The sequence below is a fragment of the Saccostrea cucullata genome, unplaced genomic scaffold (genome assembly GCF_032062105.1).
Source record: "Saccostrea cucullata isolate Sc308-1 unplaced genomic scaffold, CSIRO_AGI_Scuc_v1 ctg8, whole genome shotgun sequence".
Classification (NCBI taxonomy): Eukaryota; Metazoa; Mollusca; class Bivalvia; order Ostreida; family Ostreidae; genus Saccostrea; species Saccostrea cuccullata.
In genome coordinates, this window is record NW_026940997.1 from 1,079,236 (window position 1) to 1,104,532 (window position 25,297).

At 32.9% G+C, this 25,297-nt stretch overlaps 2 protein-coding genes across 2 annotated transcripts; one reads left to right on the forward strand and one right to left on the reverse strand.

Annotated features, from left to right (window-relative positions):
- The first annotated feature begins 7,621 nt into the window (after positions 1 to 7,621).
- LOC134256846 (uncharacterized) lies at positions 7,622 to 10,261 on the forward strand. Its single transcript, XM_062739515.1, has 2 exons — positions 7,622 to 7,630; positions 9,447 to 10,261. Exons 1-2 carry the CDS (start codon positions 7,622 to 7,624, stop codon positions 10,233 to 10,235), a joined length of 798 nt encoding a protein of 265 aa, XP_062595499.1. The 3' UTR covers positions 10,236 to 10,261.
- Positions 10,262 to 16,344: 6,083 nt separating this feature from the next.
- LOC134256882 (zinc finger protein 474-like) lies at positions 16,345 to 25,232 on the reverse strand. Its single transcript, XM_062739559.1, has 7 exons — positions 25,065 to 25,232; positions 24,255 to 24,475; positions 23,628 to 23,744; positions 22,609 to 23,401; positions 20,203 to 20,368; positions 18,664 to 18,847; positions 16,345 to 17,527 (listed from the first exon to the last, which is right to left on the reverse strand). Exons 2-7 carry the CDS (start codon positions 24,454 to 24,456, stop codon positions 17,370 to 17,372), a joined length of 1,620 nt encoding a protein of 539 aa, XP_062595543.1. The 5' UTR covers positions 24,457 to 24,475; positions 25,065 to 25,232; the 3' UTR covers positions 16,345 to 17,369.
- Positions 25,233 to 25,297: the final 65 nt, after the last annotated feature.

The following is a 25,297-nucleotide window of genomic DNA, read 5'->3' on the forward strand; positions in this document are numbered from 1 at the left end:
TATAGTGTTTCGCTTTAAAATTTTCTTTATCAATTTATTATTAAATACGATATTTAACTCCGGAAATGACATAGTTAAGACTTTTTACCACCATTTCTTATTGTGATATACAAAATATTTTTATATCACTTGGTGGGATTTCTTAGCAGAGTCCCAGGGTTTTATATTAAACTCACAAACCTCTCCACTTCTAAAGATATGAAGTACTAAAACTCGGAATCCTATGGGCGAATGGTGGGATTTTAAATCCTAGCAACTATTCCACCATTCTCCCATAGGAAAAAAATTTCAGATGGGATATTTTCTCCCATTAGGATTTTTTTCTCCCACAAATTTGTTCAAATGGGATAAATCCCACGAATATTGAAAATCAAACAATTTCTCCCATACATTGTGAAACATGGAATATATCCCATAAATTATGAAAATGACAAATCTCTCATCATAATATTTAGAATATATTCCAACTATAACAATGTATTGGAGAAAATAATGCATTGTCAATATCCGTGGGGTTAATCCCATTTGAACAAATTTGTGGGAGAAAAAATCCCCTAGGACAAAATATCCCATCTGACATTTTTTGTTCCATGGGAGAAACGTGGGATAGTTGATGGGACTGAAAATCCAATCATTCTCCCATGGGATTCTGAGTTTTAGTACTTCATATCTTTAGAAGTGCAGATGTTAGTAAGTTCAACATGAGATCCTGGAATACTGCTAAGAATTCCCATCAAGTGATATAAAAATATTTTGATACCATAAATAGAAATGGTAGCAAAAAGTCTGGACTATGTCGTGTCCATAGTTAAATGTCGTACTTTAAAATATTTTTAAGATGTTGGATGCAAAGAAGGAAACGCTTCTTTGATCTTTGAATGGAACACTGATCCCAAAATAATGATCTAAAGAAACTTTCGTTAAATTGTAAATCTTTTTAGTTCTCCAATTTTGAATTCTCAGTGTTCTCTCCTTGCATTCTTGGAAAATTCCTTCTTTCAAAACCATTATTTTGTTAGAAAATCTACAACTAAAAATCTAAGAAAAAAAAAAAAAAAACAAAAAAAAAAAAAAAACAAACAAACAAACAAACAAACAAAAACAAAATCAAAATCAAAAAAAAAAACAAAAAAAAAAAACTAAAAACTAAAAGACAGTCTAGTGTAATCTTTATAATTTGCGTTGGTGCAAAAAAAAAAATTCTAATGAATTTGGAGTGTTTATATTCTTGTTTTATCAACTTGTTTGTCAATGCTTTACCCGCTTTTAACAATAATTGTTCATACCTAAAGCATGCTCTCGCGTAACGAATCAGCTGAGAGATACGAATCCCGTTTGCAGGTGATGAGGTTATACTGTTGCATAAGTAAGGAAAGCTGATGATTGATAAGTTAAAGTCATCACTTTTATCATAAAGATTGAATGTTCGATTACCATTAACGTCTTTTTCAAGTAAAATATTCAAATATGAAACAGAAGTGTCAAACTCTGTAGTACCTTTTTTCAAACTCACCGTAATATATCGTATCGACATAAGAATGGAAACAATCATTGTTATCGGTAATTGACATCACGTCGTCGATGTATCTGAATGTTAAGTTGAAGGCCACAGCAAGTGTTTTCTTTACACATATAAGATTTTTGGACAAATTCTGCTTCATATGAATACAAAAATGGGTCTGCTTATAACGGGGTGCAATTGGTACCCGTGAGAATTCCAATGGATTGTTGGAAGACTAGGTCTCCAAAAACGACATACATGTAGATATTGTCAATGAAAAACTGTTATTTAGATTCTGTTTGCCTATACATAGGTAATTGAAAATGCTAAAAAATATCACTGAATTCACAAAGTAAACATGCGTTTTATGCATTCTTAAAGTTTGTTTGAATGTGCTGGTTATGAAGTATTGGTAGTGATCTGTATTTAAGTCTCTTAAACGTGTTTGTTTGTTGTTTAAAGTCCCTTTCGAGAGTTTTTCACTCATACGGAGATGCCATCACTTGCCGGTGGTGAGCTGCAAATTTTGAACTATACTCTGCACATCGGGCCATTGAGCAGCGAGGGATTTGCCAACACATATACGGCAATAAGGAATCTTGTCATAATTAATCTGAATAAATGATTTTGAGAAACTAGATATGTTAAAAGATACGTTCAAATCCCTTAGATTTTAGTAGTGGGCACTAATCGAAATGTAGGTGTGGTCTTGGATGAGAAGGGCACCAGAATGTGCAATTTTCTAAGAAGTTTGAAAGATAAGAACAAGGTACATTTCAATACAAATCTTGACCTGTATTTTTCTAAAATTTGAAGTGATATAAAATACTAAAATTCATCCTTTCTGAATAGGCAGTAAAAAATGCACAATTCATTTTTCTTAAATGCTAATTATGACGCCAGGAACTTGTGCATTTTCCAGTATTATCTTTTGAAGTTGCAGAAGACATCCATTTTCAGTGGAATTTTCTATCAGAAAACATACAGTGAATGCGTCGCCCACAAAGATTTTGAGATATTTAATTTTTCAGAGCATTTTATACGATATATCAAAATTTTGAAGTGTGTAACGGTTGCACTATTTTCTAAAGGAAAAAAAGCACAGAATTGAGAGAAATGAGACATTTTGAAGCTATTCTGCATAAAACTTAAAAATTCACCAAATAAATTAATGACGTTATAAATCCAGAATGGACATCCTTTGTGCCATATTATTGAATGATCTATCATATTCATCTACTTTACTCTTGTTAAAGCCAATTTCAATAATTTTAAGAACATGAATTTATTAGGACACAATAAAGCCCGAACTGTACCTATTCTTTATAGTATACACTGTCATCATCAAAAAGGAAGTTAAAATAACAGACAATAGCCATGATAGCCCTACAATTTTATCCTCGACCATCAACACCTACAATCTTTGTAGACCTAGAACTCCATTTTTAAGTCTAAATGACTTTTCTAGTCGTCGAAGTACAGACCCACTGTGAAGCCTGGACAACATATCATGAAATAAAGTCTCTATAGTATTGACAATTGGACAAAGTTCAGAGAGAGGAATTTCTTCCAGATATGAGCGGATTAGACGATGGTGATGGTAAAAGTAGCTATTTCAACAAGTATAACAAGTATTTAAGGATTCACTTTTATGATTTACTTCAGCAAGTGTTTTTTTTTTTATATAAGTAATAAGATCGATTTTTTTTTTTGGTCAATCAGATGTCCCTTTTTGAGGAAAGAAGACAAATACCAAAGCGACATACTGTATTACAGCAGATAAATAATCTTTAGAGTTATGTTGTTTTCTCGAAAGTATGGATTGCTGGACGCAAGTTATCATCAGTGTCGTCAAAACTATCGTTCTTGCAATCAACATAGAACAAATAACGTTTGCGTTGTAGTTGTTGGTTTTTACTCGGTTTCTTATTATTATTATTAAGGTCTTCCGTCTTCACGGAAGACCTTATAGTGATTCTACTGTTTCTTATTATTATTATTATTATTTTTTTTCCCAAAATTTTGTGCACGCGATTTCTCAGCGATGCGGATTTCTATGAAATTTTCAGGAATTATGCGCAATAAAATAAACTTGATACATTTTTAAGGAAATTTGGAAATTTGCTTCTGGTGCCAAGTTATGGGCAATTTCCTGATTTTAAAATGCAATTTTGTCGCCCCTTTTTTTCGAAAATGGCTAAAGATATGACCTGGAGACTTATTGGAGATGATAGTTCGTGTCTTTGTGGTTTGCAGAATCACCTTTTTGTGCGTTGTCAGTTCTTCCGGTTGTTATGAGATGCAAATTTTAAAAAATCGTATTTTCTAACTTTTTTGTTTTTCAGTATTTTTCATTTATTTTTGGTTTGTTATATCCTGATAATGCTTACTATATAATTTGTTTGAATGTTGATAAATTTTAGATATTAGCATTGCAGTATCCAAAATGGCGGCTGTTTTTTTCAATAGGGATTTACGGAGGGACGTTTGCTTGAATGAAAGTAACATAAGGATAAATGAAATGTATAGGAATACTTGGATAGTCACGCCGTAGTTACGTTGCAGTTCTGTGTTTAACTTCTATAATTGGTTTTGGCTAAGTTCCCAAAGTTGAAAAAGAAAAGACTAAATGTGCAAATGAAATTCGATACCTAATATCTTTTGTGCACCACGGAAAATAGATCTCATCATATTTATAAGTAATACTTTCTCAAAAAAGAATATTTATTAATATTGTCAGTAGAAATCTTAACCACTGTTTTTCCTATGCACACTTGTGTCATATTATATATAAGAAGACGATTTTTTTAAAGATCGCTTCATGGAGTTTATTTTAGCATTCTTGTCTCAAAGACTTGATTCAAGTTATTGAGCATAAATGATATCTGATTCCTGACCGTCGTAGGGCGAGCCAGCGAAACGTTTCAACCTTTTTCAATTAACTAATCGGGATAGTTCACTTTGGGGATAAACAGGAAATTGAAAAGAAGTTAGAAATTCATAACCGTTTCACCGCTTTAGTGTTACAGGCATATATACCATATGGAATTTGTAAAATGTGTTAAACATACTTTCTAAACCTCGAATCTTAGGCTATAAGAACTTTTTTTTTTAATTTCATTGAAGCTATCACACCTATTTACTAGAACATTCCAAAGAAAAGGCGCGAAGATTAACTCGTGGCGTTTGGTGCTAAATTTTGAATAGTGACCCGCCTTTCATAATTTTAAAAGAGAATCACTGTTTCGTAAATATATATAAATAGATTTAGAGAAGAGGTCCCGATAGCGTAATATTTTTCGGAATTTCATGCTGGCGACATGGGTTCAATTCTCCTTGTGTGCAATTTTTTTTTTTTTACTTTTTCAGCTCGATTTTACGTTTTCTTTCCGGAATCGGACGGAAGACCTCTCGTTGCTCGCAACGAGTTGCTCATCTAGTTATTCTTTTTTTTCTTCTTTGTTCTCCGGTACTTTTTTGTCCGCGAGTGTTCTCAGAAACTGTTCACCCAACTAAGCTAAAACCTTTTTAGGGTTAATAGGTGTGTAGTGTAGGTGTGCGGAACGAAGGTCATTTTGCGCGCATACGCATGCACGTGCGTGCGCGTGATATGAGTGAAATGACCGATATACTTAATATAGCTATAACTTTTACATTTTTTAATGAAATGATTTGAAACTCATTCTATAAAGATATATTAATAGTGTAGATAATATGACACTGTCAAATTAGCACGAACTCACGCGCATGCACGTGAGCTTCGCTCTGATTGGCTGAAACAAAAATCTCAATATCTTTTCTGTTTTTTGACGAAATGATATGAAATTTAAAATATAGGCATACTTTAGGATGTTCTACAATATGGTATATAACAATTGTCTTGAAAACACGCGCATGCACGTGCACTGCAATCTGATTGGCTTAAACTTTAAATGGCTATAACTTCCTTGGTTTTCAACTAAACAGGATGGGATTTAGAACATAGACACATATAATGGACTCCTACAAGAAGGTATGGTCATCATGCACATACAGGCACGTGCGTGCACGTGATCGTTCTGATTGGCTGAAACAAAAATCTCAATATTTTTTCTGTTTTTTGACGAAATGCCATGAAATCTAATATATATATATACTTTAGGATATATATAATATTATGTATAACAATTATCGTGAAAACATGCGCATGCACGTGCGCTGCAATCTTATTGGCTAAAAATGTAAATGGCTATAACTCCCTTGTTTTTCAACCAAACAGGATGGGATTTAGAACTTAGACAGACATAATAGACTCCTACAAGAATGTATAGTCCTCATGCACGTGCATGCATGTGCGTGCACGTGAAATGAATAAAATTAAAAATACGCTTAAATGAGTGTATTTCTTAATACTTCTGGATTAATTGATTTGATATTAATTATATTAAAATATATAAATGTGATAGACAAAACGATATGGTCATTACGCACATGCATTCAGATGAGCACGCGTGCAATGCTAAAATTTATTGCATAAAGTGTGTCTTATTTAATAGCGCTTGCAGCGAATATGGCACCAAAAGGGAGTTGGGGAGCGTTTGGGGAACATCTGTAACGGTCCCCGTTACAATTAGCCCTAGTTACATGTATCATGTATTCGAGAAAACGCATTTCCTTTTTGACTGCTCGGTTGTGTAAATCAAACTCAGTTGCAAGAGTCACTGTTTGTACGTATATGTTTGTATAAATATTTATCTCATTACTCATTATAGTAGTTTGATGATAAATTTAATAGTGTGATCCATCTATGAATTTATATAAGATATAATTTCCTATTTTTACGCTCCTTATCGGAGGTAATGGATGGACGTATATGACCTGTTAATCACCGAACTTTTACATGCAGGTCTAGGGTTTCTCTGGCTGGTACCCGTTCTAGATAAGAACTTTCTAAATTGATTCGATACAAAATCAGCTTATTCTATGGATGAAAAATTTTAAAACGACGAAAGCTATCGACAGAATTCAACAGTCTCTTTTAAAGTAAACATTTCGCAAATTCTATGGTCGACCTAGAATGACCTGGATAGTAAACACAATCTATAATTAAGTTGAATGCTGGTTGCAGTATTTCATACAAATTGCTAAAACCATGATTTTTTCACTGACGTGTATTTTATTTTTGTCCACTCATGACAAGGAGCATACAGAGGTTGGGGCTGGTGACAGGTGATGCCTCTATGACAAATGGCTCTATCTATGAATACATAACAATTGTAAATAATGAAAAAAAAATACTACATAAGGATTTCCAACCCTAAAAGGACCAAATTCTTTACTTTTAAATGTCCATCAAGTACACCATACTCTCATATTTAATTCAAGCACTTTTTAGTAGAAAAAGATTTACAGAGAAACGTTCCAGAATTAAATTAACGAAAGTCTAGTTAATTAACGAAGATTGCATTGAAGTCTATGGGGAAAGCGATTTTAAAAAAAATTCAAATAATAAGAATATCATTAAATACTGTGGCGGAAAGATGCATTGAAATATGAGATATAGAATGACAATTGAGAACTTTTCTTTTTACCAGATAAGTTTGTAAATTGATTTTTTATTCATTAAAAAACAGAGGGAGATAACTTTTATGAAAGCTCAAGGTCATAAATAAAGACACATCCCACCCTTACAAGCTAATAGTTATAAATGGGAATTATTTCTAAATATATATGCACTGAGTATTTTAAACACCTACACATCTGAACGTATTCAATTTCTTTGAATTTGTCGCTATCAGGGATAGAATACCTTAAGAAAAAAAAAGAAATCAAGTATTGTTCATTTACAATAAATATTTCCATTCTTATGTCGACGCGATATATCCCGATGAGCCTATTATAAAAGATACCACAGAGTCTGACATATCTGATTCATTTTAGAATCTTTTACTAGAAAAAGGCTTTAATGGTTATCTAACAAGAAAGCTTTATGATAAACGTGATGACAAACTCTTCAATCGTCAACTTCCTTTACTTTTGCACCAATATATACCCTTGTCAGCTGCACACGGAGTATATGCTCAGTATCTCTCAGTTGATTCGATACGGAAGAGCAAAATTTGCATGGTCTACGTATGAGTAATGTCTCAGGTGAGTTATTGACAAAAACGTTGATAATCAAATGTGCACAAAACAGCCAGTCGAATCGTCAAAATTGTGTACCAAAATTGATGACAAAAGCAAACCCGCGACCTACCTTAACATAAGAAACATTCGTCAAATAACAGCACTTGTTCTTGAGCATACATGTAGTAACAGCAATTGTGTAATTGGTATTTATCTCGGTACAACAGCATAAAACTTTAAACTATTTTGAAATTCTATAAATATTATTAATAAATTAAAATTGACAAATGACTAGATTGTTAATTAAACAAATAATAATAAACACTCCGGGCAAGGATCAAATATAAAGTATCAAAAAATTATACTCTTTCCTACATCAGGAGAATCCAATTCATACATAAAATGCTAGAATATCACGTGTCACATTTGAAAATTTTTAGCTTCTCAAGTGCGTTCGATATTCCAGAAGATTCCAAATCAAAAGCTCCCTCCTTCTTAAATCTAATAGGAATTTCTGCATCAAAGATAGACGTACTTAGTTTTCATTTTTTTAATCTTTACAACTAATGACTTACCGACGGTTGAACTGAAAAAAAATATCACAAGCAAATTTGGTCAAAAAAATCATCTAATATAATGCTGATTCACTGTAACAGAAGCTTCATGACTATACAAAAAAGTTTCTTGCCAAGAACACTTCTCCTGATGATGTCAAAACCTGTTGACAACAATCCTATTCTGTGTTTAAGTTACAACATTTATGGTAAAACATACCAATATCAACAGATAAACAGTCTTTCTTCTATCATATCACATTGAAATGTTTAAAGCTAACCTTTTTCGTGTTTCTTTGTGTAATTTTTTACACTTAGGATGTCGACCATTATGCAATCCCCCTATTCTACATATCCCGTTATGCAATAATTTACTATAAAAGAGATCGTTTCGATTCCATTCACATCTTACCATATCTGCTTGATCAAAGGTAAAGTGAGTTTTCAATTCATTATTCATTAAATGCTCAAAACCTAGTTCTTGGTGTAAATGGGTTTAACTGAGTCCTAGAATATTTTTTAAATTAAATTTTATTTTGAATATTCCAACTGTTTGATATATTAAAGGCTATCTTTCCAGTAAGATGATGCTGACGTTGGGATTATTAGTAGCACTTCCTCTGGCTCTGGGGCTTATAATGCCACCAGGACCCACGTATGGGCCAGGAGCTAACAGAGCGAATGGACAAACCCCTAACGTGCATTTTGGTCAAACTCTGAATATTGGGTCACCCAACACTGAAACCGGAAGAAACCCACCATTCAAACCAAATTCACTCGGGGAAAACATGAAACCTGGAATGCGGAAACAATTCCTTTGTAAGTTTAAACCACTTTTATGAACGTTCCTCAATATCTGTTTTGTATATCTTCGTAATGTTTGAAAAATATTCAAAACTTCAATAACATTCTGATTTTTTAACCAGTTTCTAAACGTTTTTAAAAAATCCAAACATAAATCCAAACATAAATCCAAACTTAAACATTTGAAATTGGAAAATTATTTTTCTTCGCAAAAGGATTATATAAGAAAAACTATCCCTGGTATCTTGCAGAAATGCCTGGTAAGGTACCTCAATTTTTTGTGAGTAAACATGTTTAAGTAGCAATACTTCAGTGACAAACTCTTGTGAAATTTTATCTATTATTAAGTAACGTCTCGTCTGTCCTTAATTTCTGCAATTTCTTTATCTTCAAGAACAATGTCAATATACAAATGTATTAAAAATATTTCTAGTTGTTTAAATTGGTGAACGAATACCCTTACCTTAATGATCTTCATGTAGACTAATGTTTTGACATTTTACTACACAGAGTGCACCATGTACCGTGACTCTGGTTATTTCTGCCCCTATGGTTATCCCCGCCCGGGTACAAGGTACTTCTTTAATGTCTTCAGCAGACGGTGTGAAAGCTTCTTCTACCTTGGCTGCGGAGGCAATCTAAACAGTTACTCCTCTCGCGAAGACTGTATCAGATCCTGTGCATGCTTCACTAACCCTGATCGCGGAGTCTATCCTTGTTCTTATCCAAGCACCCGTCGATGGTATTTCAACAGATACTCGGGCACCTGCCGACCTTTTTATTTTAGCGGATGCAATGGCGGAAATGACAATAATTTCCAGAGCCAACTAGAATGTCAATCTTCATGTGGCCCAGAACCTTGCAGTGGACCATGGTGCGATGAACCTTTGATGCCGATACCAAGAGGACAGCCTACTCAACCAGCTCTAATCGCTAATACTGGAGCAGGCGCACTAACCAACCCGACAGCGTCAGCCAAAACTAACGCACATCAGCAGCTAGGTTTAAGTAGTTTTCAAGCCATAGGTCCAAATAATTTTGGGTTTTCTCTGAATAGAAGAAACAGGCATGGTTCGGTCAACACAAACACCATGACAAATGATTTAATAAGTGAACTGTCCAACGGAAACAAAGGCATTGACATGTCCTCTGTTGCTAATATCTGGAATATGGCATCTAAATCAATGAATCAAGATTCACCTCCAAATGAAAGGAGTTTTGTATTTCCTACTCCAAACCAAGCAAATTCTGGAAAAAGAATGTATATTTGAAACTATTAAATTTTCAGTCTACTTAATGTCATGTTTTCATAAAAAAATTCTTCAATTTTCTTACGTACGAGGAACTAAAAAAAAGGTTTAAACTAACAAAGAACTCTCTCTCTCTCTCTTAATAGAAAAAAAAGGTAATATTACCAATGAGATCATAGACACTTGACATTTTACAAATTAATATACATGAAAAGATTCCATATTATAATACCATAATTATTGAATAATGATATACTATTATGGCTATTAACATACATGTATAATTATTATTTAAGACTGTAAGTATTTCTGTTGAAGAGAGAGAAAAAAAGAATTGATAGGTTAAGTGTCTGTGAATCAGACCTGAATATTTTTGCTTACTCCTCCATGGCACCTGATCCATCCAACTGTTTTGGAGGTCAGTGTTTGCTATGCTCCTATTTTGTATTGTTTATTGGACTTTTGAGCTTTTATGCTGTTCAGTATCTCCATATATTTTATCCTACAAGTGGTAATCCAACTACCTATCGCCCCCTGCTATAAAGAAGGAAATTCTTCATAAACATATGTCCCTTTTGAATTTTTTTTCAAATTCTCAACAACCAAAATGAATTTGAATTACCATATTTAAATTGGATTCCGAAACTCCATTAAAAATCCTTACAAAGATACAAAGCGGGTTCCAGGAAATGTTCGACCAAGCCTCTTTCTTTACTCCTCACTAAAATATTAACAGAAGTGAAGGAGAAACTTCAGGAGTACTATTCAACAACATATTCTAGAAGTGATGTAAATCAGATATGGATACTTCAAAATTCCAAGGAACTTTTGGGAAAATTTAAATCACATAATTTTTACCTAAATCAAACATAACATTCAAACTTACGACTTTTCAACTTTATATACAACTATTCCCCATGATAAACTTAAGTCCAGGCTTTTTGATATCATTGACAGATAAATTAAAATAAAAATTAAAACAGATATCATGTCGGAGTATAGGTGCTGGCTAGATAAAGATATCTTACTGCTTAATGGTTTTAAGTGCCGAGTTTACTTACAAAATTTGCAGCTCTCCACTGGCAAGTGAAGTGATTGTGTCTCAATGTGAGTAAAAAATTCTCGAAAGGTATACGTTTAACAATAAACAAACTGGTGTTAGAGAGGGTGATGTCATTGGTCATTTCAAAAGTCATCATTTTAAAATTCAGATGGTCAATACAATGCCCATGTCAGCGGGTGTTGCTAAAACGCGGAACGGAAAGCGGAACGGAACGGAAAACGGAAAATAAATGTGAAGCAAATAACCTTGATTCGATATAAATCAGACATAAAAAGCATTATTCATGATATAAAAGTCATACATAATGAAAAATTATCGTAAAATATGATATATTCATGAATCATGAGCTCCTCAGAACTTGCACATGTACATGCGATGGTCAATGAAATACATATTGTGATAGATGTACAATATACTTACTAGACTCAAATCCTGAGTATCAATCTGTCAAACGTTTCTTTCAAATTATTTTTTTGAGAATGCTCATTTATAAACAAAAAATCTTGTTCTGAAATAGGTTGAAGGAAAAAAGACTACTAGTAAGTATACAATACAGTTATACGCATTTGGCGAATCCAGGAATCTTGAAAAGGAGGGCAGCTAACGTCGAAGTAGGTGCCCTAACTCACACAAGAAATTGATTTATTAATTGAATCTTGTTTATATTTTGGTCACAGAAAGGAGAGGGGTCTGGTCCCCTATAAATTCACGAGTGGTATGATATGCAAATTGAGAAATTTAAATATGAATTTATAGCTGAAATATAAGAAAACGTTTCTTACAAAGGAATTTAATAGGATGTTTTTTCCCTTTAATTGCAACTTTTCAGACCTGAGCGGAAGAAAAAACTCTAAATGTTTAACGGTCGGGGTCATACCCCCCCCCCCTCCCTCCTTCCAAAAAATCACACTCTAACTTCATTGAATGTAAAGATGATATATTAATTTTACTACAATTAAGATTTACAACTCTATCTCTCCAAGAATTCAGTTGACAGGAAGCGATTCTATTTTTTATAAAATTTAACAACCAGTTTTACAATCCAGGCACGTAGCAACATTTCCCCAACATTACATTTACTATTGAAAATATCCATTGAAATTTTGGTAGCCCCCCCCCCCCCCCACTTCCTAGCACAGTATAGTGATATCAAAAAAATGTAGTATTGTATGCAAAAAAATTGGAAGTGAAAGGAAGTTGATGAAAAAAGTTGGACATCCCCCCCCCCCCCCCGAAATACAGTTTTCGGCTTTTAATATTCTTTTTTTTTCTTTTTGCTTGTCAACTTTTACAGGTAATCCAAAAAATGTTTTTCTCTGGTTAGCCCCCCCCTCAACTTTCAAAAACGATGCTACGTGCCTGCAATCGAAGTGTTTATAGTGTTTATTCGGGCTTGCCGGAAAGGGGTGCTCTAATAGTGATCTTAAGATTTATTTTTACTTTTTATTTTTCTTACCAATTACCATTATTCATTTAGATACCAAATATTGCCCCCCCCCCTCAACTGTTTACCAAATATAACGTTTTTACTATAGAAATGTTCATTGAAACCCCCAACTCTTTCTGTCTGTTAAATTAATGTAGTAAGTTGGTGTAAAAAATAGTACTTAAAGAAATTGGAGTTGGAATTTATAACACAAGTGAACTTGTGATGAAAATTTATTTTAACGAAAGTCAAGCAGTAAAAAAAATAAAAGTTTGTATTTTGAAAATGAATCAATTGAAGTCAAATAAAACAAAGACAAGTTGTAATGCTAACACACGGACACACACACAAACGTTTTGGTCACTCGGAATAGTCCAGAGTAAAAACTGTGTGTTTTGATGACGGAATGTATACATCTGATATTCTGTTTTGGATTGTCCACGGCGGATTTACTCTCTGAAACCACATACGAGATTCACTCAAACTTCAATTAACACATTTACGCAATTATCACACATTTAATACAATTTTATAAGGATTTTATTGAATTCCTTATATATATATTATGAGAAAATTTTTACTGTCTAAACATTAATTGACTGATAAATAATTTTCGACATATGTTAAAAAACAGGAATTAAAAATAAGTCTTTTAATAAATTAAAATTCTGTTACATTTTAAATAAATTTAGTAAAATTTACTTTGTGACATTTATATAATTGTCTTTTTTGAATGTAAAGACTTTTTTATAACATATAAAAAGCGATGCTACGTCACTACAATATCAGCGGTTTTCGTAAGAGACTTAACATGACTAAATCAATTTGTACTTATTAAAAAGTGATTAAATATGTATAACATACATCGTTTCTGAGAAAATTTATGTATTTTAAATGATTTAATCGAAAATAATATTTTCCGTTTTCCGTTCCGCGTTTTAGCAACACCCCATGTCAGCAAATACAATCTATCATTAAGTCAAATGCTGACTGACATTTTTCATACTAATTGCAAGGCCATTATTTACACACTAAATTATCAATTTTTTATTTTACATGTATTTAAATGTGACAAGAAGTTCTCGGCGGGTATGACCAATCGGTAGAGGATGCTCACTCCTCCATGGCACCTGATCCTACCTCCGATGTTTGGGGGATCAGTGTTTGCCCTACTCCAAAATCTGTATTGTATAATACAAGTACAATTAGTGAAGTTCTGAGCATTGTCCCTTTTTAATTCATATCAAATCATATCATATCTATACTACGGAATACCCATTTGGCTAGTATGTACGTCACTATTCCACCATCATGGTTTGGGTCGATGGCGCAATAATGCAATGACGATGGTGCGATAGTGCAGCAATGACACAATGGTTTGTTTGTTTATTGTTTAACGTACCTCTCGAGAATTTTAACTAATATTGAGACACCAACACTTGTGGAAAGCTGCAAATTGTCTCCTAAACTCGGAACTTACGGTCATTGAGCAGTGAGGGATCTTTTACGTGCCAGTACCTATACATGGTAATAATGCTAGAAGCCGATGACGAAAACGCTACGGTGATATGACGACGTAAGACGACATGATTCTCAATCGTGCATTCCCATTCTTGTCAGTGGACTTTCACTCCATCGCGTCATCGTACCATTGCGTCTTTGCACTATCGACTCGAAAGTCGATGCATCAATACATGGTGCAATAGTAAACTAGACGTACGTGCGTGACGCTATGATAAAACCGCTAATGATAAAACGCCGCTTTATGATAGAAATATCATCAGGGCAACGCTTATTGTAATTAATCATTGCATGAATAGTTGACATTCTCAACCGCTGAATGATTTTTTTCATAAAGCGGCAATATAGCATTAGAGTTTGAGATTGTCGACTATTAATGCAATAATTTATGGCAGTGTTGCAGTTGCAACGCTTAATCATATTTATATTATAAATCAAAGTTGACAAAAATAAAAATATCGACCAGAATAACCAATTTCATGAATCTTGATTTTGTTAATTTTTCTTATATTTGGAGTCAAAAACCAAGGCGCGTGTGGATGCTAAACATAGACAAAAAAATTAGAATGGCCTAACAACTTAACAATATGACAAATGGGATGATTTCGACTGTTTTTTGCCATCAGCTTTCCATATTTATGTAGAACATTCCACAAAATTACAGGCATAATCTGTTTTTGTCTCCAGATGAAATATAAAAAAAAATGTACAATAAGCAAGTCCATAAGGCCATTTAAACAATACAAATCGGGAGCAGAGCAAACAAGGACCTCCAACATCAGAGGTGGGATCAGGTGCCATGAAAGAGTAAGCATCTCCTGCCGTGTGCTCCCTATTATGAACGGAATGAACCATACTGACACTGTAGTTTGAAAAAAATGGCCTAAAAATTGCAGATAAACGTCAGTTAAAATTAGACTTTATGATAGATTCTATTTTCTGAGGTCATTGTATCGACCATAGAATTTGCAAAATGTTGACTTTAAACAAGACTTATGATATATAAGAAAACTAGGTACTACATTTCCCTATGATTGCAATGACCAGTTAGAGAACCTTTCAAGCCCTGGTGATATGAATGTTAAAAAAAAGATTCAATTAGAGGCAGAAATTCATTTCTAATGTAAATCTTCTAAAGTGATGATGCAATATCAACAGAAAATTTAACTGTATGAACACATTAATAGGACAGTATCCACTGGTGGGAAAACATAAACAAACAAAATTATAATTTAAAAATCATTTTTCTGAAACATATCTTCAGATATTAATTTAGTATTTTATATGTAGAGGCATAAGAGAGAGGAATAGTTACAACTCATTAGGACAAACAACTACTTGTTACAATTGCATGAACTGGACAAAAATGTAAACAGTATTTAAACAACAAATAAATTAAAAAAAAAAACAAAAAAAACAAAACAAATACGTGTACTTAAATAAATAAAATAAATAAATGATAAGTCAAAGACACATATTACAATATACATTCTATTTCCTTATTGATAATAAAGGTGGTTTAAATCGCCTAATGATGAAAGGTAATTAATAAATTAATTTAAACTTAATATAATAGTAAGTACATATATATTCAACATTAAATTTCAAGAATATACTCGTTTTAAGACATGCACTTTGAAAAAAAAATAAAATAAAAAGATGTTGATTTTTTTTTCCATTTTTAAAAGCATATTTCAAAAATTGTTTTAAATTAATTCAGAACAGATATGAACTATACATAAGAAGAACAGACCATAAAAAGGTTTACTTTAAATGTTGCAGCACTTTTGTATATAGACTAGACAAGTGTTAATGTCACCACTACAGCAAAATGGCATGTTCTCTACAACAGAGGTCAGATATTGAGCAAACCTAAGCTCTTGGATGGTATGTGTTAAAAATAGAATATTAAATATCCATGTACACATACATGAATGTCATAAAAATACTGGGCAAGCAGACAAAATACCAGTTTAACTATATGACATAGACCAAATGATATAACATTCTTTAAAATTTTAATTTAATAAAAAAAAATATCAAGTATTATTATAAAATTTGACTATTTTAATTTGACCTCATTCAACAAGTCAATTTTTGTCTTCTATTTCTTTAAGGTTAATCATTATTTTACAATATATATCAATATGTCACATTAAACATTACACAATTAAATTCCAAGTATGAAATATATATTCTTAACCCTGTATATAAAACATCATTTTCTTATAATTTAACAAAATTAAAATTCATTTATATCATAACTGCAATAACAGTACAAATGTGTACAACTTTTATCATAATTTCTAATACACATGTACATGTAAATTCAAATAACAAAAACAAATTGGGGGAGTGCTTAACGGTGAAATTCATGAAATCAATATTGAGTGCATACATCATTTAAACATCTTATCACAATATAAGGGTAAACATATACATTCATGTTTGCCTTCACTCTACTATCACAGACAATCAGAATAAAATGAACAAAGGTTGTCCCAGAAAAATGCTGACATTTAATGTACTTTTTGTTGCCCTAATAGAATAAAGTTCAATTAAGGAATACTCTGTACCCAGAATTGAGAAAAGTTAACAGAGAAACAGATATACAGATGGCAGGATAATTCAGAAAAGCTCACTTGAACTTTGGTTCTGGGACAACCTTCGTACATATGTTGCAAATAAAAGATCATTTTCAAAACAACAACAAAAATATTTAACAAAAATACCTGATCTTATGTACTTCAGAATTTAAAAAAATGTACTGAGCAATTAGTGGTGGTCTTGAATTCATAAAAATATATTGTATTGTGCAAGAGAGGCAGTTTTTCTAACAAATCTAAATCTTCTCTCAAGAGATCAACCAAAAACAATCCACAGCTGGGTTTGCTGAAGTTGGATAAGAGTCATTCACCATAAATAAACCATACACACTGTGATTAACAAAATCTGTATGGAAATTGTTCTTTCCTATCAAATATAATAATCTGCCATCAGAATAACTTATCAGTCTATCATTATTGGGTAAAGTTTACAGCTTTTGGGCATGCATATATAGAGGTAACTAAAGTGGAGTAAAGACAAGACTTTAGTTAGCGATGACAAATCCCCAATAAACATTTTGTAGCAGTGTCCCTCATGTTTATCCCTCCTTTGGAGGTTTGGGTTTACAGCTCCTCTGGTGGACAGGAAGTCGATCTGGTGCAAATGTTCGCCCACAGTTCTCACACTTCAGGAGCTGAGCTTTAGCGCTCTCATAGGCAGCATCATTCAGGGCATCTACATCGTAGGTTCCCTTGGCTGTAATTATAAATTGTTCACATTAAGTTCTAATGGTCCATATAGATTGCATAATGGAAAGTCAACTAAATTTGCCTTCGCTTGCCTCATTTGATATTTCAATTCTAGGAAAATGCTATATTAAGATATATTTTAAGATCAAGAAAATATTCATTTTAGTTTTCTACTCAATAACCTTTAAAAGACTATATATCATTTTATACCTAATTTGAAGCCTTATCATAATCTCAAAATGCTTTGTTAAAAAAGCTGTTTGACAGCAATTTATTTTTTTTTGTTTGTATTTTTACAATTAAATGATATGTTTGTTAGTAGGCCAGCTCAAAAACCTGTTCACATAAACCTTGACATCAGACCTGTTTACCCTGCATGAAGAATGTCATTACATATAAATATTTTTTCCCTAGTATAATATCAAGTATTTGAATGTAATTTCATAATGATACCTATTAAGCAGTATGATAATGTTTATCATTACCCAAACGACTATCTAAAGAATATATGTTTTTTGAGGAACATTAAATTACTGCAGTAATAGCATCTTAATTTTCTTTCCAATACTAATACTGTATACAGGGTTATTTTCGCCCTTTTACACTTGCAGACAATTTTGCCCCGTTTTAAATTCGCTCTGTCAAAGTTTTGTTTAAGTACCTATAGTGTATTATATGAATTCACCCCGTTTTAAATTCGCCCAAATGAGGCTAGGGTGAAAGGGGCGAAAATAAAATGGAAGCTAAAATTTCCCTGTATACAGTAGTATTCTCCATTTGTTTCTGGATAATTTGCAATAAATCTCTTTAATGATATGCTACAGAGCAGGCTGCACATATTCATTCCTTGAAGCACTTTAATTTATAATGTACTTGTACCTTCATGAAAAAAATCTAAATATTTTATAATCAACATGATCAATTGTAAAAGTAAACAGGTCTGTGATAGAAAAGACTAAAAGTGAAGATTTGCCAACAAACATGCTAGTGAAAGATTAAAATAAAAACAATCAATGTATTATTTAGTGTTAAACACAGTTCATTCTTTTTGCATTAGCAAGCATTGGTACTTAAACAGATTCACAGTAAACTGTTGCTTTCAGTATTAAAGACATTAGAAATCTCTTTGTCTCCATAACAAACCTCCAATGGTTCGGACAGTAGGTTTAATTGGCTCAGGTCTCTGTTGTGATTTGGGGAGTTTCTTGTTTTCAATTTTCCACTTTTCCAGACATTGAGGTTCATGGATTGAAATAGATTTTGTACCAAACTCTCGTCCACATATATAACACACCATAGTTGGGGGTCTTCGTATAACTGGTGCTGGCTGAAATTTCAAGGAAACTCTACTCCTAAACATGGCCCATTATCATTTATAGACTAGCTATTCCTTTTCTAAATCATCCATAATGATTTCCATCCTTTTTGCTTTGAGTTTTAATGCATTTCATCAGTTTCTAGGTGTTAAACTTTAGTTACCAGGTAATCCTCAAAAACTGTGATTGTCAGTTTTTGGCTCCTAACAAATCTACAAAGAATAAGTGGACCAAGCACAAAACAAATTGGTATAAGCAGTTATTATTTCCTGAATTATTTTTATGAAATTGGACAACCTTATCCCCCTTCCTTCATTCAACTCAGGGTGAGCCTTGAATTTTTCTAACTTGGGGTTGTGTTCATCATTAAGAAACACATAACATTTAACTAGAAAACAAGTACTTTTTAAACAAATGCCAAAAAAAAAAAATTGTTTGGTGAAAACTTGATATCTTGTGGATTACAAATTATACTGCAAAATGTTGAATGCATGTTTGACAAACAGAAGAATATACGGTACTTTAAATCTCTTGAAAAAGTGGACCCTATTACATATCATTTTATTAACTGTTGATGCAATGAGTATTGGTAAATATAAATCAGAATGCTGTAAGCAAGGGTTTATTAGTGGACAGAATAGAAGGTGAAGTGTGTCTGTTAGCATATACAGATAAGCACACAGACACACTTTACCTTCTTCAGCCTCAGACTTTATTCTCGGGAAACCTTGTCAGTCTTCTCGGCTTTAAGTAAGAGATTACAGACTCTCTGGTGAAGATCTATCCGGTCTTGCCGGAATCTTTTGCCACACTTGTGACAAGGAACGGGTCGGTTGGGAAAAGGATTATCTGTAGTAGCTTCAGGGGGTTCTCCCTGTGTAACATGGATCATAAAGAAGTTATTGACAGAGAACTGGATTTGGGGTAAAATTGTGTGAAAAGTTTTTATAAAAGCAGGGTGCTCAAGAATTCTAATTCACATATATCATGCAAAACAGCAAATAGAAAATGTTGCTCAGAGAATAACTTTATGAGGGAATTCATATACATGTATTATTATGTTAGTATTAATTTCTTATTACAGAGTACATTATACATGTACTTCGAAATTCTCATTATTCAATCTTTAGCTAGGGTTTTCAACTCAGATTTTGTTATTGCATTAATTAAAGCATTCACTGTTTTCAAGCAGAAGCTTATAAGGAAGCTAGCTTTGATGCTATTTTCTTCTTCATATCAAATCAATAAAATTTCTTAAGATTTGTTATATTATTAGTATAAAGGTCATATAAACCAAAAAATAAATCTTTCAAACAACTTAAACACATTTTAACCTCAGTAGAACAGGGTGGACAGATGATGTTACCTTTGCTGCTTCAGGAGCTGCAGCCTTAGAGGGACCTTGACCTGGCTTGGGTTTACATGCCCTCTGGTGGACATCTAGTCTGTCTGGAGCAAAAGTTCTCCCACAATTTTCACAAGGAATCAACTGACTCTTAGCATTCTCCCATGCTAATTCATTCATCTGCTCTCTTAAAAAGAAGAAACATGTTATAGTAAGCTGAACAATTACAATGCAGATATTTCCCATTTTCAACAATAAAATGCCTGATAATATTTACAGGTATATGTGTACATGTATTACTGTCACTTTTTTATGGCAGTCAGTTTTTATTTTACAAAATTTTCTGGTAATAATAAATACATGTATCATTATTTTTTTTTTCTAAATATCAAAAACATGAGCATGATGATGCGCCTTGGAGAGGTCTCAATCTGAATGTATGAAATATTAAATGAAATAATAATTTTTTAAAAAGGCATCATGGAGGCCATTGGAGGGAATGTCTTTGATCCAAGTTTGTTTTTAAGTGGACAAAATATTTTTCAAAAAATATTTCATTTACCTATATGGAAATTGTTTTTGATAATATTGAAAGAGAAGCAACTCCTATGAACATGCTGGAAAGAGGACATACTCATGGAGAAGCGTTTTGTGTTCTCTTTAAAAAGTTTTTTTTTTTTTTTATTTTATTTTTTTAAACACAATTCATTTCATACAGAATATTCATAATTAGTTATTGTTACATAATTGTGTATTTTTACATATATGAGAAAAGAGAGAGAGAGAGAGAGAAGAGAGAGAGAGAGGGGGGAGGGAGGGGGAGCGGGAAGAGAAATGCCGAAAAAGAGTTGGTTCCACCTGTTCCACTGAGTGTCAAATTTTTCTTTTTCACCATTTTTATATGATATATATTTTTGTGTTTGGTAAAATTGATTTAAATGTGACAGAGTGCACATTTAGAGGTTTTTCGGTACATCTAGAAGTATAAATATAATATTTTAGCCATAAAACTATAATATTCGCTATTTCATTATTTTTTCCTTTAATGCCTAAAATGAAATTCTTTTTGGTTATGGGCAACTGGAGATTTCTCTGTTGAAGATGATATTCAAAATTTTCAAGGAATAGTTGTACAAAATCACATTCCCATAGGATATGTTCAATTGTCTCTACTTCTCTTTGACAAAAATTACATGTTTAGAATCTACCTTTCTGATTTTGAATAAAAATGAATTAGTTGCCAATATTTTATTTAGAATTCTGTACTGAAACCACTGGAGTTTACAGTTTTTTGTAATTTTAAAAGGTAATTTATGGATTATTTTGGATTCCTTGTTATCTAATTCAAATAATTCAATCCATTTCTAAAACCAGCTGACACAGAAGAGTTTTGATGAAATTTTTTGATTTTTTACATTTTGATACCATAACAATTAGATGTAATAAGAGGATTTTCTGATTTTTGTAAATTTTTCTCCCCTTCCAAGTTTAACTGCATGGATTAAACTAGAATATTCTAAAAAATTAATCTTTACATCTGAATAAATATTGCAAAAACATTCATAGCTATAAAAGGTACCATCTACTCCAATGATATCATTGATATATCTAATATAATAAAAAGTTGATAATCCTTTTTATTATATACCTAATGTGTATCACTCAATTTTACTGTTGATTTTATGCTATCACAGCTCCTATCACCACAGAATCCATATCACCACTCTCTGAAACTGATCAGTAACAACATTTTAAAAACTTGTTATTATGCGTTGTTTTATGAATAAATGTTATACAATTGATATAAAGTTTTCTTTTGTTATATTCTGTTAGTTTATAGTATATAAAAATATATATGATTAAAGGCATATCACTAAATTAAAATCTGAAAGAATCTGTTTCTTTGAATCTGAGTTATTTAACCCTAACAAAAATTTACTGAAAAAACTATAACCCCTGTGTCTGATTACCTTGAGAAAACTATAGCCCCTGTGTCTGATTACCTTGAGAAAACTATAACCCCTGTGATATATGAGAGTGGTTTACTCTATTAAAGTCTTCATTATTCAAAGTATATCAGATAGATACAATGCTATATCTTTGCAATATCTATGAAATTAATCACTTAACTTTCCTCCAAGAAAGGAAAATATACATGACAATCACTGTATGCCGCAAGCCATATTCAATATTCATATTTTTTTAATCACATCTTCCTTTCACAAATTGAGAATATATATAAACATAGTGTACATTGTTGTATTACTCAGTTTTATATACCATTACTTACCTTTCCCTGCTCCCTTACAGCTTCTTTGATGTACAGAAAGTCTGTCAGGGGCAAATGTCCTCCCACATCCATCACAAGGTATCAGTTGTGCCTGGGAGCTCTGCCAAGCAGCCTCGTTCATGGCCTCTACATCATACTTCCCCCCAGACTGTAGAACCTCTGGTTTCTTTGGCTCAGGGCGCCTTTGCTCCTTTGGGAGTCTGCTGTTTTCTACTTTCCATTTTTCGAGACATTGAGGTTCATGGATGGAGACTGACTTAGATCCAAACTTTCTTCCACAGATGTAGCACAAGACAAACTGAGGTTGGGGTGGGGCATTTGTCTTCTTAGGAACAGGACTAGATCCCCCTGGGGTACTTGATGGGGTATTCCCACTTGATGAGGTGGCAGCTGGGGTTTTACCTTTGCCACCCCCTGGAGCCTTACAGGCTCTCTGATGTACAGCCAATCTATCTGGAGCAAACGTCCGCCCACACCTATCACATGGCAGTAACTGAGCCTGGGAACTCTGCCAAGCAGCTTCATTCATGGCCTCAATATTGTTGGATCCACCCCCAATGATCTCTGGCTTCACTGGAGTCTTCCGTCGTTGACTTTTTGGCAGCTGAGCATTTTCCTTTCTCCATTTTTCTAAGCACTGGGGTTCATGTACACTGATAGATTTAGTGCCATATTTTCTCCCACATATATAACACAGCACAAATCCTGGATTGGGGGGTGCCTTTGCCATAGAGGGGTCTTTCTTAGGTGCAGTGAATGTCACGTCTCTCTCCACACCAGGTTTATTCACTTGTGGATTTTCTACCCTGACAGTTTTGTTTCCTATAATATTCTCATTCTTTACAATTTTAGGATCTGTAATAGTTGTAGTCTTGGGTCGGTCTCCTTTATCTGTTGTGCCGCCAGCTTTTGATGGTTGCATAGGTTTACCTGTGTCAATAACAACCATTACATAAAGTAAACAGGACCTATTTAATATTCATTCATTTCATTTATAAAAGAAGACATAAATGTACAAATAATCAAATTGAAAACTCCATATTTGATATGAGTTTCAAACTATTTCAAGTGTTTGATTAACATACAGAATTTAAATGCCCTGACAATCATTTAACTTTGTGATTCTTATCTAAAAGCTCCACAAAAGGTTCCATACCTGGTTTGCACCCTCTCTGATGGATCGGCAGTCTGTCGGGTGCAAAAGTCCGACCACAATTTTCACAAGGAACTAACTGAGACTGGGCACTCTGCCAGGCTGCTTCATTGAACCTCTCTATTTGGAAAATTGAATTTGTTCTCATTTCCAATTCAGAATATCTTGTATAGTTACATTACAAATGGTCACTAAATTTTTTTGACTATTATTTAATGCAAATTAAACACAGGTGATTTCTTTTTCTTTTTTATGCATAGAAATGTTTTTGATTTTTAAGCATGTAATTATATACATGCTTTATTTCATGCTTTTGTACTTGAAAATACATGCCTAAGGTAGACAGGACTTTTAATCCAATTCACCTTTGCATCATATTTTAAATAAATCTATATGACTTGATCAATTTAAATATTCTGCACAAACATGCTCCTAGAAATATATCTAAAAGTATCTAGATCTATTCTTCAAAAAGATATACTGGCAAATATTTGCAAACCTTTTTTTGTTTTATAAATGTCGACTTTAAACTAATTTCATAGAATATACTTTGAAGAAATCTGCAAAATTGAAATTTAGATTTGTTTATGAGCTTGATGTTGACATTATATGAAGGTTGAACTTATTTACCATTGTCTGCGCCCCCTCCATCAATAGACGGCAGAATCTGGGGTCTGACTGGAGTTTTCCTTCTCTGAGCTTTGGGTAATTTCTCGTTTTCAATCCTCCATTTTTTCAGGCATTGTGGTTCATGTATAGAGAGTGACTGAGAACCAAACTCTCTGCCACAGATGTAGCAAACCACAGTCTTTTTTCTGGGAGGAGCTGGCATTCCAGAGCCCTCTATTTATCTACATATAATTCATCACAAATAAAATTCAGCTAGGTCTCCTTTGGGAATTCTCTTAAAAATTATTTTGAAAATAATTAAGAGTTATCCATGCAATATTTTAATTAACTCAGAATGTGATAGATTTGGCTTAAAATCAATCAGTTTGCACAATTTTATACTTATATATTTAGAGAGTGAAATTAGCATACAAACAAGATCAATATATAAAGTCAATGTCTGGAAATGAAAAGATTGGTATTTATAAATCTTCTGTAGGTGCAAATAATCAAAATGTTTGTGGATTAACAGAAAGTATATAAAGAATGTCATTCATCGCTGATAAAACATTTCCTGAATTAAACATATGAATCTGATTGAAATTTCATTTGAGATTCTCTATAAGCGTTGACATGACTTGTAATGCTTGACAAATAATAACAGACAATATCCACACAACTTTAACAAATAAAAACAGACAATACCAAATGGCACTTTAAGCGAGTGGTGATTTAAATGATCATGTGTATTCTATATTCGACATCGTCAGTCTTTACCAATCTTTTTACCAGTGATTGTAAATTTGTTCAATTAAGCAAGATTTAGCGCACCAAATCCACAGCACTGCTACAGATAAAGTTGCTATTTACTTCATGGTGTCGATAAAAAGACGTGTCATAGTGTCGCCCTACGGTAAATGACCCGTTTCCTTTGTAAACAATTCCCTGGTTACCGCGTACTTTGTGCCTCCATTTTTGTATGGAAATCTATTTCAAGCAGCAAAAGTAATCATAACAGTGACAGTAAACATGACTTGAAAGCGAGGGTATTGATTCCCACTTAA

Bases quoted from the DNA above. Each gene is read 5' to 3' on its own strand.
- LOC134256882 (XM_062739559.1), bottom strand. From the start codon at position 24,456: ATGCCAGCTCCTCCCAGAAAAAAGACTGTGGTTTGCTACATCTGTGGC. The intron at 23,745-24,254 runs GTAAATAAGTTC...TTTTCCAAATAG, and splicing joins TGGAGGGGGCGCAGACAATG to AGAGGTTCAATGAAGCAGCC. The intron at 17,528-18,663 runs GTTTGTTATGGA...TTATAATTACAG, and splicing joins TACTGTCCGAACCATTGGAG to CCAAGGGAACCTACGATGTA.